Source organism: Bombus vosnesenskii, unplaced genomic scaffold (genome assembly GCF_011952255.1).
Source record: "Bombus vosnesenskii isolate JDL3184/JDL3185 unplaced genomic scaffold, Bvos_JDL3184-5_v1.1 scf7180000013295, whole genome shotgun sequence".
NCBI lineage: Eukaryota > Metazoa > Arthropoda > Insecta > Hymenoptera > Apidae > Bombus > Bombus vosnesenskii.
The window spans coordinates 4736362-4754636 of NW_022882946.1; the positions used below are offsets into that span (position 1 = coordinate 4736362).

Sequence of the window (18275 nt, forward strand, 5' to 3'; positions counted from 1 at the left end):
TTGTAAAATTTTGTAAACTGTCATTGGGATAGTAGTAACAACTGTTAATTATTGCTAGTTTTGCAATAAAACTTAATAGTTACACTATATGGACAAATACAAAATGTAAAATATTTGTATATTATCGTGGGTTCTTATGGAGAATAATCGGAATCGAATAAAAATCAGAAAAATAATTCAGTGAAACTTTACTACTACTCCATAATGACAAGTCCTAATGAACGTATAAAAACTAAATGCACAATATATCTTCAGTAAGTACCAGTAATGTACGTCCCAAGATATTTGTAAAATTCAAATAGAAAGTTTCTTGGATTATTCTTTAAAGACTTAATTTTTCAAATAAGTTTTTCATTCTCCGTTTTCACTACTTATGAATCTATTTACTGACAGGAAAGTCTTTATGTATAATCAGAAGTGTAGATAATTAAGAGAATCAAGAATTGAATTATTACACATACATTGTTTATTTGTAGGTAATAGTTTACATTTATGAGAAATAAAGAAGCCTATTATTTGAATTATAATAATGTATAATCCGTGTGCTGAAATGTAAAGAATAAAAGAATTTAATAGGAGATCTGTCATGTTTGAAATGAGTTAATATTTACAGGGGAGTAAATTAAAAATAAATTAATAGAAATAAACGATTTAACGTAAACAAGATCATTTTATTCCTGTGAAATATTTACAATTACATGCCGCAATTTTATATGTACAAATTTTTACACATGCGTATTAATATACATGAATATTTTTAATAATTTTAACATGTTTTAATAGTTTTTCTAATAATTTAGAACAAATAATTCTTTTTGAAGAATGATGTAACCCTCAAACAAGACAGATTTCCCCACATATTCTAATATAAAAACAGTTATATTATATTCTTTATAAACTCATGTTATCAAAAAGAAATTTGTTTTTATTTCTCGCGGCGTTTTCAATCGTGATCACGCATGTATATATTATGTTACTGTTACGGGAAGAAAGTTATTGACTATGATATATCGGATTTGATGGAAGAGAAATTAAGTCAGAGAAATTTTCGAAAATGGACTGAATTGTTAATATTCTTTGATTGCTTCTTGAATTCAATCAATATATACATAAATACACATGTACATATATTTTTCAAAGCAATTATATTATAAAAGTTTCTATACTTATAAATAGTATGTAATACTGTGAAATGGGGAAAATATAATTACATTTTCTATTAAAATTTTCTGGTACAATCGTAAGTTGGGATATAATTGCTTCATTGAAGTAATCAAATTTAAGTGACATAAAGTGATATTGATTAAAATAGCATTAATGCGTTGTTATATGGATAACAATTTGATATTTTCATCACTAACAATATTATCTTTTTATTTCTACAGTGTGCACCACATACACGATTGTAACTAAGAGATAAAATAAATACATAAATATTTACGTAACAAATTATATATACAATAAATGTTTTTGTTGTTTTATTATTTGGACATGCCCATTACAATAAATTTTTGCCTGTAAAAAAATATATTTACTATTTTATTTAATGTATTTTCATAAAGAAACTAGTATGCAATATTTTTATTGTACTTTAAACTGTAATTTACGAAAATTGTTGACATATATATAATTTACATGTATAGTTCACATATATTATGCAGTAAAAATTTTTTTTATTGTGGTCATATGACATGTTAATTATTAAACATTTTTGTATGCAATTTACAAACATATAAAAGGTTCTAGTATATATTTGTTATTATTATCAAAGATTTATTACCTAAAATAATCCCAAAATACAATAAATTATGTTACATTTATAGATGTATGGTCATTTATATACAATATAGTAATATTTGCAATAGTTATGAAGGAACACAGTCTTTACAATCATTATCTCGATTGATTTAGTTTTATTTTCGCCAGTATTGTGCAAACTTGTGTAATTGTTCCACTAATACTGCCATTACAGCTGTTACTGATAAGTCCAAAAGATTATGTACATAATGCACTGCTTCTTCGTCGCTCAAATCCAATCGTAGTTTATCTTGAACTTTTTTAACAGCTTTATCTGGTTCTAAAGCTATGTCTGGTACACTAGCATCAACCATTAACGAAAACAAATTTAGAATTAAATTTGCATGTCTGCGCAAATGTAGAAATGCAGTATAACATTGTTTTCGAAATTCATGATAATGTTCCGAACCTACGCCTCCCATAGCTTCAACCATCTCTTTACTCAATTTCATTGGTGGTGGTAAAGGCTTTGGATCTCGACCCAAAATATAGCCGAAATCTATATGAAAGAGTTTACCTAAAATATAAATGTTATTCGGTTTTATGAAATGCTTATAATTTTATATATTTCACAGCTTATATAACTAACAAATTTATACCAGAAATTACCTGACGTTGTTAAGAGTAAATTATCTAAATGCCGGTCACCAACACCAAGTACATATGTGATAATGCAGTAACCGGCTGAAATTTTATGATTTTATATAATTCAATTTGATATGAATTATTTTGGCAAGACATAATTCTTACCACAACTTCGAACATAAGTATCCATAACTTCAGGTACAACACCATAAGGACCATTTTCGGATGGATGATGTTTTCGGAAAAAGCTTAATATGGAACCTTCACTAGCTAGAACTTCTGCAACTGTTGTAGATTCAATAAATTGTAAAAAACCATGTCTAGTACTTGTTGCAAGTACCCTAAAAATAAAGTAATTCATATTTTAAATAACGTTATATGTTGACAGATTGTTCTAAGAACTTGTACCTGTAAGGAGTAAGCTTTAAATCCAAATTTTCTCTTCTTAATAATTTATCCATAAGTGCAATTGTTTGTAAAATTAATTGATCTTGTCTGAGGTCATCGCCATGTTTAAAAATCGCAATGTATTCGCTGTTTTCCGTTGTTAAAAATGTTAATTTAGAAGGCATAAGAGCCGATTTAAAAAGACTGGCTCTAAAAAATAACTTACATTACTTAAATATATCATATATCATTATTATGTAAAAAGAATTGCACATACTTTTCAGGTATAATTCCCTTGATACAAATTTCTGGATCCAAGGGAAAAGGTATTGGTTCAAAATTGGAAAAATTGATTTTAAATGCTGGATCCGGATCTGCCAATAATATCCTGAGCCGGTCAGTTTTCTTTTTACGATTTCCGCTTTCTCGTGCAACTGCTTTTACCAATGCTACTAATTGATCAATAAACATTTTTTGGCGTAAAAGAAATGCTCTTCTTTTTTGCCAAACAGCATTTCCTTGTGCTAGCATCATTGAAAACATTGACATTACAGTATTATACATTTCTTTAACCCGAGTATCTTGTTTTGCACTTATGGATGGATCACTTTGATCTTCACATTCAATAGAGAGATACCAATAAAAGTAATTAGCCAGTGTAGTATTTTGGCATGCACGAGTAATCAGAAAAGATGCCAAATCCATAAGAGAATCTTGACTTGCTGAGAAATGTCCACTTTCAGATTCACTGGACTGTAAATCATGTATAACTATTCGTAACAAATTAGAGAAATTCAATGTTTATACTATAAAATTACTTACCGTTGTTACAGCTGTAGATGAAGAATCATTAATTTGTACTTCTCTATCTAATTTTTCAACTTTTTCAGATTCCTTTTCTTTTATTAATGTTTGATGTGCCCTTTTGATGCTTTCAAAATCTTCATACTTCAAAGCTTGTACTAATTGCAACAAATACAACATTAAGTCATCATCAGGTGCTTGATTAAGTCGAGTAATAGCATATCTTCTAACAGCTGGATGTGTAAATGCTGGGCCAAGTAACTCTAATGCATCTTCAGGGTCAGGTGGTGCCCATAATGCTAACATTTCTAATGCTTGTCGTTCTTCTCCAGCAACTTTCCAATTTACGCATTTCACGAATTTTGTTAACGCCTTCTTTTGATTTGACAAATAAAATCTATATTTCCAAATAAGATCTTGTTCTTCTGTAGAAAGAGCCGTTGTTGGCGGATAACTTAATATTATGTTTAAAGCATCACGAACATTTGAAGTTGGTTTTAATTCTCGAGTATGGCCACCGCTTCGTAAACTTCGAGCCAATTTATGATGTTTTGCTTCCACAAGATTTTCCTAACAATAAAAATATATGAATGAATATAAGAATTATATGTATACTACACATAGATATATATAAGATAATGATTTAAAGGTAAACCAAATAATAAGAACTGACTTTTTTATCTTCTTTCTTCCCTGGAAATATTTATAGCTTTCATGATAATAATCATATAAATAAAGTTGAAATCTATTGTATATTTTATATAAAAGTTTGTAATTATACTTACTTGCAAAATTTCATAATCGGGCAAAGTTACAACATCTGGTTGTGATCTGTGTTGAACAACTTCATCCCCATCTTTTTCATAATACACTATAGAGTACTATAAATATATATAAAATATTTAAAATATTTAGGTTAATAATAAAAGTTTATAATAAAATTATAAATAATAATTATATAATAGCCCGCAGCACTTAAATTTGAAGTTTTTCATACCGGTATTCCATCCATAGTAATTTCAGGAAACTCAATCATTAAGTACAAGTATTCAGATGCTCTTTTTTCTCTTTCATTAATTAACTCAATTTCTCTAAATGTTAGTCGGTCCAGCCAGTCAACTTTATTCATTTGACCATTCCTGTGCTTCTTGACAAGTTTTGCTAATCGTTGCATTTGTTCTTTCCCATGATCTCTAGTTTTTCCTGGTGTACTAGTTAGTACACTACCATCTGCTTCTACTCCAGGCCACACTCTAAGGTCTAGCATTCCTTGACGAAACACTCCATGTTTTCCAAATAAAGATATTGTTGTACCACCAACTGGTAATTTTCTACCAGGTCCAGCACAGTCATATAAACTTATACATAATTGAGCATCTCGTGGTAGATCAGAATAAGAAATAGGTAGAGTTACCCATTGATTCCAACTAAGAAAATTCATATATATATTACACGTATTTTAGAAAAATACTGCCACCATACTTCCAAAACAATAATACATACTTCCAACGTGATGTAAAATGCTTATATGCTGTATGAACGGGTAAAGCAAGTGGTCTACCACCAGCCCACACTTGTAAAGAAGCTGCTAAATCCCCACGTCCTCCATTGGTTCCATATAGACCAGAGTATTTCAACATAGGGTCGATAAGCAATTTATCATATTCTGGTCGTTGTCTTTTTCCTTCTAATGTTCCTCTATGAAAAGGAAAATGTATTATATTAGAATAATTTACATTAAAATTGATATGTATTCATATGGCATTTTAATTAAAAGATCCAGATAATCTGCAATGAAATATTTGATTGTCTGTACTACATTTAAATTACAATTTGTAAGCGGATTATTTTATATTTTATGGTACTACCAGTAGTCCACCTGTTTTTATTGGGGAGATACATTATGGAACTTTTATTATGGTAACCTGATAGCAGCTGATACTGACACTTATTACATTTCACACACTTACAATTAAATCTTACATTTTAATTTGTATTTTCGTGTCTAACGAAGAACTGTACACATAGAAAAACTTATCATTAATATCTTCCATCATTTTATGAAATTACAAAGTTAACATATTTCTCTACTTCACATTTTCCATGATTCTGCCGCGTCTACCGTGCTTAATACATTGGTATATATACCATACTGCATGAAGGAATATTGCTATCATAGGAATGTAGATATATGTATGTACATGACATATATAGGTATAAATATTTCCTAATAGAGTCATCTATAGTATTTTTAGTAATATAAAAAGTTATGGTAACAGGTGTTGCAATTTTTATATTATCGATTGTTAATCAGAAAGTTATGATATAACTTTCATACTTTCGTTTACAAGTAGGCAACTTACCATTTGTAAACAAAGTTACAGCATCGCACAAAATCTGTATAAATAATGTATAAAATACATAATTTATATCTTAAAGTGTACCTTTTAATTTTACTTCTAATCTTGTTGTAAATTTACTAACAATAAAGATTTGTCTTATTTTATCAAGTATTAAAGATATTATACAAGTATTATGAAATAAAGATATTATAATAAATAAATAAAGATATTAAATATTATTTCTTTCTATTATCATTTTTTATTCTTATTTATTTCACATCAATACACGACATGTTTTTGTGATTATGTTTTTTATTCTTACAGTCTTGTTGTACTTTGACAGATAAATAAATCATAAAACATAATATTTTAATATAAATATTTATTATTGAGATATATATAGCATTGCTTGAATAAAAAGTAAGCAGTTATTTTATTCCTGTTTTTATATTACTGTGAATTAAAAAGATTTTAATAGAAGCAAAAGCAGGGAGGAAATTCTTCTCTGGCAAAAGCAATCATAGGGACATTTCACATTTTTGTTGGTAGTACCCATTTTACTGAAGTATATTTCATTCTAGGAATATTCTTCAATCGTCATTCCCATTTATAACCAATTATTACAAGATCTCGTCTTTCGTTTTCTTCTGAAAAAGTCAGGCGTGTACTTAACTATCATTTTTTGTCACAGTATTTTATTACTATAGTAATTGAAGAAAAATGTTTGGATCAGGGGCTGCTCCGATCGTAGTATTGAGTATGTAAAACAATTACGGTTTTGATTGTCATTTGTTTCAATAGTGAGATTAAGAAAAGCTTATTTCGTTATGTCGTGTGCATTGATTATTGCAGGTCAAAATACGAAAAGGGATACCGGTCGAAAAGTTCAGAGAGAAAATATACAAGCTGGGAAGGTGAGTCTGTACGATGCATAATTTACGTACATATTTGCCTTTTAAGGCCTTCATTAAATATCTATACGCCCACGTGTATATTCTATATGAATAACTTTCGTTACGAAAAATTGATGCTACGTAATAATATAAAATGTAGTATTTATAACATTTATGGCAAATAAGGTCGAAGTAAAATTTATATATCAAATATTAAATAAATTTCTTTAACATTGAGAACGAATGTGAATTAATTCTACATCATTTACATATCTAGGTGTTTCATAAAATAAATTTAAATAAATTTATTTTTACATTTAACATGAATCTACGAATTTTTAAATGTTGTATTTTTTATAAAGGCCATTGCAGATGTTATTCGAACGTGTTTGGGACCACAAGCAATGTTAAAAATGTTGATGGATCCAATGGGAGGTATAGTTATGACCAATGATGGAAATGCTATATTACGAGAAATAACGGTACAACATCCAGCTGGAAAATCTATGATAGAAATAGCTAGAACTCAAGATGAAGAAGTTGGGGATGGCACTACATCGGTTATTGTATTGGCAGGGGAAATTTTAGCTACTGCTGAACCTTTTCTTGAACAAAATATGCATCCTACAATTATAATAAGAGCATTTCGCCAGGCTTTGGAAGATATGGTGGCCATTCTCAATGAACAAGTCAGTATAGATCTGGATTGCAACAATAGAAGCAAATTGATTCAGGTCATTAATTCCTGTGTGGGCACCAAATTTATTGGACGTTGGTGTGAATTAGCATGTCAAATTGCTTTAGATGCAGTTTATACTGTAATGCTTGAAGAGAATGGTAGAAAAGAAATAGATATAAAGCGTTATGCAAAGGTGGAAAAAATCCCTGGTGGCACTATTGAGGATAGCACTGTTCTTAAGGGAGTAATGTTCAATAAGGATGTTACTCATCCAAAAATGAAAAGATATATTAAGAATCCAAGAATAGTTCTATTGGATTGTTCCTTAGAATACAAAAAAGGAGAATCGCAAACTAATATAGAAATAATGAAAGATACTGATTTTACCAGGATTTTAGAATTGGAAGAGGAGTTTGTTAAGAAAATGTGTGAAGATATTATATCTGTAAAACCAGATGTAATAATCACTGAAAAAGGAGTATCAGATTTAGCACAACATTATCTTGTCAAAGCTGGAATTTCTGCTATCCGTAGATTGAGGAAAAGTGATATTAACAGAATTGCAAGAGCTTGTGGTGCAACTGTTGTTAATCGTACAGAAGAATTACGAGAGGAAGATGTTGGTACTAGAGCTGGTCTTTTTGAAATTAAAAAACTTGGGGATGAATACTTTTGCTTTATTACAGAATGTAAAGATCCCAAAGCATGCACTATAATTTTGAGAGGTGCCAGTAAAGATGTGTTAAATGAAACTGAAAGAAACTTACAAGATGCTCTTCATGTTGCAAGAAATCTTCTTATCGAACCTAAATTAGTACCAGGTAATATTTATTATTAAAATAGCATAATACACAAACGGGCATATAAAATTTTATTGTATTATTTTAATTATAATATTATTAAATTATTATATTGTATTTGTATTCTTATATATAAAGGTGGAGGAGCTGTGGAAATGGCAGTATCAAGGCTTCTAACAGAAAAAGCAGCAAGACTTGCAGGTGTAGAGCAATGGCCTTACAAAGCAGTGGCACAAGCATTAGAAATAATTCCAAGAACGCTTGCACAAAATTGTGGAGCAAATACAATCAGAACCTTGACTGCATTACGGGCAAAACATGCTACTGAAGGAATGACATGGGGTATTGATGGAGAAACTGGTCAATTGGTAGATATGAAAGAACGTGGAATTTGGGAACCTCTATCTGTGAAACTGCAAACATATAAAACAGCTATTGAAACTGCTATTTTGCTGTTAAGAATTGATGATATTGTATCAGGAAGCAAGAAGAAGAAATCAGATAATGAGCCTGGTCAACCTGCACAAGTTTCAGAAGAATCTATGAAAGATTAAAAACACTGAATTTATATTGCACTTGCAAAGCTTTTATTTGTTAACATTTCATAATTCATACTCATGATAATTTTATTAAAATTTAATTCATGTTTATGAGAAGCATTATTTGCCTGTCTGTATGCATTTTCATAATAATAAAAATACTTTAAAGTATTAAAAATTGATGCAAATATTATATCTATTTATATATTGTTTTCAGTAGTTTATTTCCCTATCCGTATCAACAATGTTTCATAAACTGTCTCAGTGCATGTTTAATATATAGCAAAATAATAACATAATACTGCTTAAATATTATGTTCTGAATTTTTATGTACCTACCACTTTCACATTTGCATTATAATACTTGTTATTAACTTCAGTTCCACCAAATAGATAGATATTTTTATTCAAAATATTGATGTTTATAAATTTTTAATTATTCTTAAATTTTATATTCATATATCAGTGTCTCAAATAGCTTGAACTATTCTCATTACTTCAAATATTGAATAAAATGTTCATTGAGAATTTCTGTAGAAGATTGTAATTATTTTGTTATCAATTTTTATTGTTTGCTTGATTTGTTACAAACGATCAAATCATTGTAAATATAATACTTCATAAATTATAAGTTTTAAGTATTTAAAGAAACTGGCAAGATACAGCCAGTTTCCTATCCCATTCCTCATAGTCTTTTTAAAGAAAGGTAACATTAATTTATAACCTTTAATGATAAGTAATTAATAATAATCAATGAGGTGTAAATCGAGCAGTTAGTATAGCGTAAATTTTAGATCCTAAAAAATGAGAAAAAGTTCAAGGAGATTATAATACATTTTGAGGAAGGTGGCGTTTCACGCGACACAGGTATATTGATTGTGTGTGTAGGGTGGCCGGCATGAGTAAAGGCCGACGAATGGGACACAATTTTCGTAACGGCTTTTTGCGAAACTTAAAACTGTTCGGGTAGACTGAACGATGAGCATGAATGTGAGATGATGCCAGGCACGTCTCGCAAATTGGGAACTTCGAACGGTGGTAAAAACCGACTTCCTTTCAATTGTTTTTAATCTTTCTACACAATATCGATGTCGATGTTTCTGTCAAGGCTGGCAGATGTTTAATATATCTTCGCGATTCGATACGATCAAGAGATGCAAAGTGTATCAACAACATTTTTAATGCACGATTATTCTGATCTTAATGAAAATACATCCACGTGGCTACGTGTGTACGGAAGTGAATTTCATATCTGTTTACTACTGGATTGACAGGTGTCTATGTTCTGTTAGTTTTGAACGACGATTATTAATAAATAATTATTATTGTATAGCATTACACATTGATTTTAAAAGATTAAAGAACATTCGTTATATTGCTTTTGTTCTATTTATATTGATAGATATTTGTAAATAATGTTGCTTAAGATAAGTTGTTCATGTAGAAATAAAACGTTTATTTTGTAAACATTCGTATTTTTGTTATATACATATATATTCATATAGATATCTTTTGAATAATATTATGTTCGTGAGAAAACTTATTTTCTACTAGTTGATAATTTTACTTTAGTATCTATGAAGTTCTTTTTATTTTGTTGACAGAGTACATATAACTTCTGTATTGGTAAAGTGACATATATAAGCAAAGTATATATCTTTTACATGTAAAAATCTTTATTTATTAAATAGGCCCTGAGTGGGACACTTTAATGGAGGTTCACCATGAACCAATTGAAAAAAACTATAAGTTACTGGAAGAAATTGGAAAGTAAGTCATCATACAATGTACAGTTTGCATTTATAATAAATATATGAAATTACAAATCTAAATATTTATAATTTACAGAGGACAGTTTGCAATAGTACGGAAATGTATGGAAATAAAGACTGGAGAGTTTTATGCTGCCAAAATTATGAGAAAAAGACGAGTTGCCAGAGGTGTGGCAGCTGAAGACATTGGTAGATATTTTTGCATATTTGATAATGCTTTTCTTACATAAATAATTGTTGAATTTTTGTTTTAGCTCGAGAAGCAGGTTTATTAGCACGACTAAGACATCCAAATATTGTTTCATTGCACAAAGTTGTTGACACAGGCACAACAGTTGTTTTACTTTTAGAATTAATTTCAGGAGGAGAACTTTTTCATTGGGTACCATCTGGTGAATTAGAAGCTGCACATGTGGTTTGAATTTTTTTTTAAGTAAATGTAATTTAAAATAACTAATATAAAACAAATACTCAACAATGTAAATTTGTATAGGTTCGTCAAGTTCTAATGGCTCTTAGTCATTTACATTCTCATCAAGTTGCTCATTTAGATATCAAACCTGAAAATATCCTGTTATCAACTCCACCGCCAATGCCAAATATAAAATTAATAGGTAAGTTATTACATTAAGGTTTACATGTGAATGTATTGTTTAAAACATGTAACAAAAATTTATGTATTTCAATATACAGATCTAGGTCTTTCACATCGATTAGTACCTGGATCTGAACACAGAGCATTATTTGGTACACCTGAGTTTGTTGCTCCTGAAATTGTAAATTATGAACCACTCAGTTTGGGAACTGATCTTTGGGCAGTTGGTGTTTTAACATATATTCTCTTAAGTGGTGCATCACCATTTCTAGGTGAAGATAAACAAGAAACTTATGCGAATGTTGCTGCTTGTCAATATCAGTTTGACAATGAATATTTCAGTACAGTATCTGAAATTGCCAAAGATTTCATACGATCCTTGTTGATCAAGGATCCAAAGTAAGTATGAGAAATTTAGAAGCAGTGTTAGAAAGTTTAATTTTAAGATATATAATGATTTAAAATGGAATGAAGTAACAATGAAAAATTTGATTTTCAGAGAAAGAGGAACCGCAGAATCGTGCCTTAAACATCCTTGGATCCTCACGGTCTGTTCCTGAAAGCAATATTATAATTTCCTTTGTAATTGCCAGAGCTGACTATCATTTTTATTTTCTATCATTCATATTATTTTTTGATTTCTCATGAAATAATGTTTATTTATGTACATCGCATAACGAATGTTAGTAGCATTTGTACAGTTACATACCAATTATATATCATGCATATACATTATTTCTTACAGAATATACATAAGTTAAATGTAACAAATTTTTTTATTGAATATATGTACCTTAATTATTATGTTTTAGAAAATATAATTTTTTACATAGTACTATATAATATAGAAATGTTATTCATGTTGATAATTCATTTTTAAGGAAACGTTTTTATTGGCATTTGTATATAAATATATGACTTCGTAATTGTATATTGTAATGTAATTGATCATAAAACACGATATACATAAAATACATACATAATATGTACATAAAATAATATAGTATTGAATAGTTGTGTTTGTTTGTTTTTCTATAGGAATCAGAAGCCTCTCAAGGTCTTGGTGGAGCAATGATCAGTGCCGTTAAACGAGGCTGTGTTGAGGCTGTGTCTCAGTTACTATTGCAAGGAGCACCATTGAATGTGAAAGATTCTGTAAGATTCTTTTCGTTATATACGTCCAAATATAATATAAATAAAGTGTGAATAATTTTGTTTTTTAAACAGAAAGAAGATACGCTTTTACATATAGCTTGTGAAGCAGGTGATGAAGGAATGGTAACTTTTTTAATAGAGAATGGAATAGACTTGGATACACCGAACAAGAAAGGCTTAACACCACTACATGTGGCTGCTAGATATGGTTTCATTAATCTTGTTAGACATTTGTGCCTTGCTGGTTGTGATGTTGATAAAACAAATCGTGGAATTAGAGCGGATGTGACAGCAATCAAATATGGACATCCAGATATTGCATCATTGTTGGATAAGCTTCGAAATGTATGTTATTAAAATGGTCTATTTTTGTTATATTTGGTATTACATTAATGTATTTATTTAAAATTATAGCCCATTCAACGTGAAAATTATATTAAACAGTTACAACCAACACACAGACCAATAGATCGTTTACACATAAGACTCTTAGGACATTGTGCATCAGGAAAATCATCTTTAATAAATTCTTTAAAATCGGGTATTTTTAGTTTTGGATTTTTTAGAAGATCAAGAAGTCAGAATTATACTACAAAGGTATTTATTTTTAATACTTTAAATATAAAGTAAAGGTATATATTATATTTATTTGACACATTGAGAGTGAAAATTATTTTTACTAAAACTAATTTTATAGAGGGAACCAAGTATTGAATTAGATGTAACTAGTAAGCATGGCTCACTTAGTTTTGAGTACAGTGACAGTGAATATGAAGGTACACAAGGAGTAGAATGGAGTCGCGGTAACGTAGGTAAGGAACATAACTAAATATTCTTATTTATGATTATATGAAATTACATATATTTATAAATTTATTAATTAATAAGGTGGTGAATGTATCTTTTGGGAGTTATGTGGTCGGGAAGAATTTTTACCATCTTATCACTATGTACTCACTTTTCAACAACCTGTTGTACACCTTATTACAGTTAGTCTTAGAGAACCACTCACTATACAACTTCAGCAAGTAAAATTTTGGCTACGATTTATTTCAGATCGTATTGCATCAACTAATTTTGGTAAGTTTAACGATCTATTTATAAGGAAGAATATAATTATATTTATATATTTATTAATAAATTACATGTCTTTGTCAAATATGTTTTTGTAACAGGTTTTGGTGGCAAATATAATGATGTAAAAGTAATCTTAGTCGGTACTTATGCTCCAGAACCTCTTGCTCCAAATACAAATAGTGCAAGCCTTCTTGCCTCCCTTTTACCTTTTTTGAGAGAGTTCGCATTAATTTTGGGAGATGAACCCCAAATGGTCGCAGTGGATGCAACTAATCCTTCTAGCCCTGGTCTGAAACTTCTAAGATCTTACTTGAATAATGCGAGGATGGAATTTTTAGAGGTGAATTATGAAAGTGACCATATTTACATTTTTTACACATACTACAAAACAAATTTTTTAAAAAGTATTATTACGAGTCTCTCAGTTTTAACCGAGTTTCCATAATAACTCGTAATTAATTCTTTATTAAACTCAATCAAATTTAAAGATTTAGATATTTGAAATTTTGAATTAAATTTTTAAGACACACCGATTTAAGTAAACTATTGCATGTTATCATACATAATATCAAATTAAGATCATTGTATGAAGATCACTTACTTTAAATTAAGAATGTAGGATGTAAATCATATGTGAATATGTTATTGCATTAGTATATTGATGATAATTTTTTGTGAAATGAGAAAGATATTTAAGGGAGTAAACATATTTGAATATTTATGATTTACATCTAGGAATCTCAGTTCAACACGAAAATCTACAATCATTTCATGCTTGGTTGCACGAGCGACTCGTTTAGTAAAAAAAAGGTCAATTGATATATCACTAAAAAATTGATGCCAAATATACAAAATATTAAAAGGTTTAGGTTCAGCTTAATATATTTGTGTACATAATTATACTTCCACATCTTTTTACAGGGATATCGCCAGTGTTTGTACAGCATGCAATAAATGTGTGCATTAACATTTTCAAAACGATTCTGATCAGAATCGAGTCATTTCATTTGCATAGTGCCAATTACATTTAAACGATTCACGTCTCTTTGATTTCAAATCCCGCAATGTTAATACTATGTTGAACAAAGCATTCATTCCTAAATATGATGCAATCCTTTTTGTTGAAGTTATGATTCAGTAATCCATGGTCATTTCATGATGCATGGTTGATTTAATATATATGTATAAGTAATTAAGCTCACCAAATATAATACTTTGTATTATCCATAATTTTCAATTAAAATAATTATTTGCGACATTTAATCAAGCACATTCTCTAAAAAACAAGTATTATAAGTAAAATTTCTCAAATCTGCTGTCACTTTATCACATAATCAATTTACTAACGACATATATTTTAGTTGCTGATTATTTGGTCATTAACGTTTATTAACATCAGCCTTACTGCATGCAATGCATGATGTAGGAAGGACCGGAAGTTGCAGAAAGTATTCTCCGACGTGACACGCCGCGGGCTGCGGCCTCGTACGTGCCCTTGGCGAATCTTGATAAACAGGTCGAACTATTTCTCAATTCCTTTGATAAAAGTGATGCGTATAATGAAGCTGTAATTTATTTAATAATTACTCTAATGCTTTATCCCATTAATACATACGTGCACTACTGTCCAATGCAATTAAGAAACTACTCTTGTATATATTTTCTGCATCAGTGTATTATTTAATACTTTTCCCTTGTATTTTATTGTTAAAGATTCCATAATTTTATTATAGAGTGCACTAGTGTGGACTGGTCTTGCTGAATCTTGGAGATCATACATGCAATCATTAGAAGTACCTCCAGTTATGCTAACACAGGAGGAATTTTTGAAGGAAGTGAGAAAAATTAATCCATTAGTTTCCTTAGAGCACTGTAGACACCTTGGCTTACAATTACAGGTTTCTGTTCCTACTGTTATATCTTTTCCATTTAGTTTTTGTTCTTGATACATTAATTAAGATTTAATCTTCAGAATTTAGGAGAATGTATGCTTCTTCCTGGGAATTTAGTAGTTTTAAGTCCAGAATGGTTTTGGCAGGATGTAATAAATTGGCAATTAAGCCTAGAACAGAGAGGACGTCTTGGTGGTCGTACTACAGGGGTTTATGCTTTAGAAGATTTTCAGGCTCGTTGTCCTTGTCCTGCAGGACAAGCTTTACAAGCTTTACAGGCTGTAAATTTATGTGTGCCGGTATGTATTTAAATGTCTGCATTTTATTCATAAGATAAATTTATGTTACTTTATTTCAGTGCGAGGTGGATGACGATGAAGTAGAATATGAAATACCATGTTTAAATCTCGTCGAGCGTTTACCAGGATTATGGGAACCATGGAAATCTTGCTCCAATGTTTTACCTCATACTGGTCTTCGCCTTTCTCCATCTGAAGCACCCTTATATCATTTGACTGCAGTATTTCCACATTTACAAGTATGTAAAAATAACAAGCACTTATGTAATTTTATAATTGTAATCACATTTTTGATAATGATGCTATATAGGCACAATTGAGGAAAATTACACAAACATGGGATCCATCAAATTCAGATTTATATCAATGGTGGAGAGGATCAAAATTATGTATTGGTCCTTGTGAAAGTATTATTACTTTCGAAGAAGAAGAACAAAGTTGTATAGAGATAAGAGTACGTGGACCGCGAGGTACCAGTGCTCAATGTTTCGCCCTTTTCAGCATTATTCTCGATGCTATTGAAACAACGATTGAATTAGTTGCTCCTGGCATGTTACTTGAAAGACATTGGTTAAGTCCTAGTCAACTTCGGGAATATGATGAAGTTAGTTATCTAATAATAGTTAAATAAGAAAGTAACGCAATATAAAAAAGGTGTACTTAATGTTTTTTATGAAATTTTATAGGTAATACATTCTTGGGAACCAGCACCAGTTATATCAGCTTTAATTGATAAAGGTCTTGAAGAAGCAACACTCAAAAATCCTTTAAATGGTCAAGAAGAAACTGTATGGGAAATAGTAGGTTGTGGGCTACCTTTAATAGAAAGTTGTCTTCCCGGACCAAAGCAACCAATAAAACAAGTCAAGTCTGCTGTACAAAGAAGATTGGCGCAAATGCTTGATCCTCCCGATCATCATGGAAGAGATTGGTGTTTACTTGCTGTGAGACTAGGTTTGGGAGATCGAGTCGCGCAACTAGATAGTACAGTAGACAGTCCAACGTTAAGGTGAGACAAATTTGTAGTAATTATTTATTATAATCTTGAGCAGCTAATCATGTATTTCGTGCAATTTATTATTTGATAGATTGCTTAACACGGCAGGTGCTGATTGCACTGTAGGATCTTTAATACAACAACTACGAGCTCTTGATCGGGAAGATGCTGTACATCTTTTGCTCTCTTATACACCGACATATATATTGTCAACAGCTGCAGACTCTGAAACAGGATCTAATCTTTCTAGATGACAATGTTGCATTTATCAATGGTGCATTAATACTTTTTGAGGAAGATGCATTTCTGAAGGAAACTTTTATCCTCATTATGGGTTTGATAGACTTATTACGTCACCGCTTCCGCCCAATATAAACTGTGCATTGCTCTTTAAGCTAAGTACATACATAATTAATAGTACATTCCTTGTGTACATCTTTAGAAATGCACATGCACCCATGTGTACTTTTATATCAAAATATTACAGCACATTTTAAGCGGCACAAAATTCTTTTAATATATTCTTTTTAATATATACATACACACAAACACATACATACACACACACACACACACACACACACACACACACACACACACACACACACACACACACACACACACACACACACACATATAGTTAAAATGTTGCATAAGTTGCATAAATTTCTGTCCTTTCTTATGAGCTCTTATAATTCTAAAAAAGATATCATAATTTAAGTATACTTGTTAGCATAAAATATATTTACAATTCTGTGTTTCTGTTAGGTTTGCAAATATTTACTTAAGGAGATATATATAAAACGAAGTTTTAATTTATAATATTTAGAATCTTTTTAGTTGTGAAACATTTATAAGCATTTGTATTGTGATATTATATTGTACGATTAATTACATTTCTAATCAAATTTTTTAAGTAAATTTGTATTAGACAGAATAATTCTAAATATTACACATAAAACACATTTACACATTATATAATACGATATTATCGTATTTGATACTAATATTGTTTTGAAAGCTTTACTTGATATGCATATATATTATATGTCTTGCCAAAACTCAGTGTCAATATACGCTGCTTTTTATGATATTTAGAAACTATTTATGTGAAAAAAGGAGTGAAACAGTTCGCACAATTGTTTGCTTTTGGTAAATTTATGGAAGCTCCATTCTTATATGGACATTTTTTACTAAATCAACATTCCTAAAATATTTATTATGTGCCATAAACGAGATTTGCTCATTTATACTTATAAAAAAAAAAAAGTTGGAACGTTCTCTAAAAATTTCTAAATTTCTAAATTTCTAAATTTCTAAACTGATCCTTCTGCTGATATTCGTGGAAATAAAACACTTTCTTATTAACGATTTGAAGCTTACGATACAAAGGATCATTGTTCAAAACAATCTCAAATAATGACAATGGATTTTGACATAAGATATTATTCATGTTTTATAGGCACAAAAATATTACACAAGGCGCACTGTTCATGTGCAACGCACATGAATGTATGTATATCATTAAAAACACTTGCTGTTCATCGAAAAACTATTCTTTGAACATATCTATTGTGTATTAACTTTATCCAGTGAACACTGCTTATACATAATATGTTGAATAGGATATGATTTTTATTCCCATCTGACATAATACAATGT

At 29.9% G+C, this 18275-nt stretch overlaps 3 protein-coding genes and 1 long non-coding RNA gene across 9 annotated transcripts; 2 read left to right on the forward strand and 2 right to left on the reverse strand.

The window, feature by feature from the left end:
• Nucleotides 1–1913: 1913 nt before the first annotated feature.
• On the reverse strand, nucleotides 1914–5736 carry LOC117233233 (phosphatidylinositol 3-kinase catalytic subunit type 3). Of its 2 annotated transcripts, none has more exons than XM_033493362.1 (10): nucleotides 5544–5736; nucleotides 5077–5271; nucleotides 4571–5000; nucleotides 4359–4454; nucleotides 3592–4143; nucleotides 3047–3522; nucleotides 2791–2979; nucleotides 2548–2723; nucleotides 2407–2481; nucleotides 1914–2314 (listed from the first exon to the last, which is right to left on the reverse strand). In XM_033493362.1, the coding sequence occupies exons 2-10, from the start codon at nucleotides 5211–5213 to the stop codon at nucleotides 1914–1916; spliced, it is 2532 nt and encodes an 843-aa protein (XP_033349253.1). In that variant the 5' UTR covers nucleotides 5214–5271; nucleotides 5544–5736. The 2 variants fall into 2 exon arrangements, with proteins under 2 accessions (XP_033349253.1, XP_033349252.1); XM_033493361.1 differs by having other exon boundaries at nucleotides 5557–5630.
• Nucleotides 5737–6503: 767 nt separating this feature from the next.
• On the forward strand, nucleotides 6504–9021 carry LOC117233126 (T-complex protein 1 subunit gamma). The gene is made up of 4 exons (XM_033493118.1): nucleotides 6504–6672; nucleotides 6768–6829; nucleotides 7171–8308; nucleotides 8426–9021. The coding sequence occupies exons 1-4, from the start codon at nucleotides 6636–6638 to the stop codon at nucleotides 8839–8841; spliced, it is 1653 nt and encodes a 550-aa protein (XP_033349009.1). The 5' UTR covers nucleotides 6504–6635; the 3' UTR covers nucleotides 8842–9021.
• A 615-nt stretch (nucleotides 9022–9636) lies between these two features.
• Nucleotides 9637–16924, forward strand: LOC117233125 (death-associated protein kinase 1-like). Of its 5 annotated transcripts, XM_033493114.1 has the most exons (21): nucleotides 9638–9864; nucleotides 9935–10113; nucleotides 10518–10596; nucleotides 10675–10787; nucleotides 10853–11013; nucleotides 11092–11212; nucleotides 11292–11592; nucleotides 11693–11741; nucleotides 12232–12348; nucleotides 12421–12693; nucleotides 12763–12945; nucleotides 13046–13160; nucleotides 13237–13428; nucleotides 13524–13765; nucleotides 14852–14941; nucleotides 15159–15323; nucleotides 15398–15616; nucleotides 15676–15855; nucleotides 15927–16220; nucleotides 16303–16625; nucleotides 16705–16924. In XM_033493114.1, exons 2-21 carry the CDS (start codon nucleotides 10107–10109, stop codon nucleotides 16865–16867), a joined length of 3387 nt encoding a protein of 1128 aa, XP_033349005.1. In that variant the 5' UTR covers nucleotides 9638–9864; nucleotides 9935–10106; the 3' UTR covers nucleotides 16868–16924. The 5 variants fall into 5 exon arrangements, with proteins under 5 accessions (XP_033349003.1, XP_033349005.1, XP_033349004.1 ...); XM_033493112.1 differs by lacking the exon at nucleotides 9935–10113 and having other exon boundaries at nucleotides 9637–9864; XM_033493113.1 differs by having other exon boundaries at nucleotides 9638–10113.
• LOC117233128 lies at nucleotides 14290–14903 on the reverse strand. The gene is made up of 2 exons (XR_004493265.1): nucleotides 14773–14903; nucleotides 14290–14701 (listed from the first exon to the last, which is right to left on the reverse strand). It is a non-coding gene; the product is annotated as an uncharacterized LOC117233128 (long non-coding RNA).
• Nucleotides 16925–18275: the final 1351 nt, after the last annotated feature.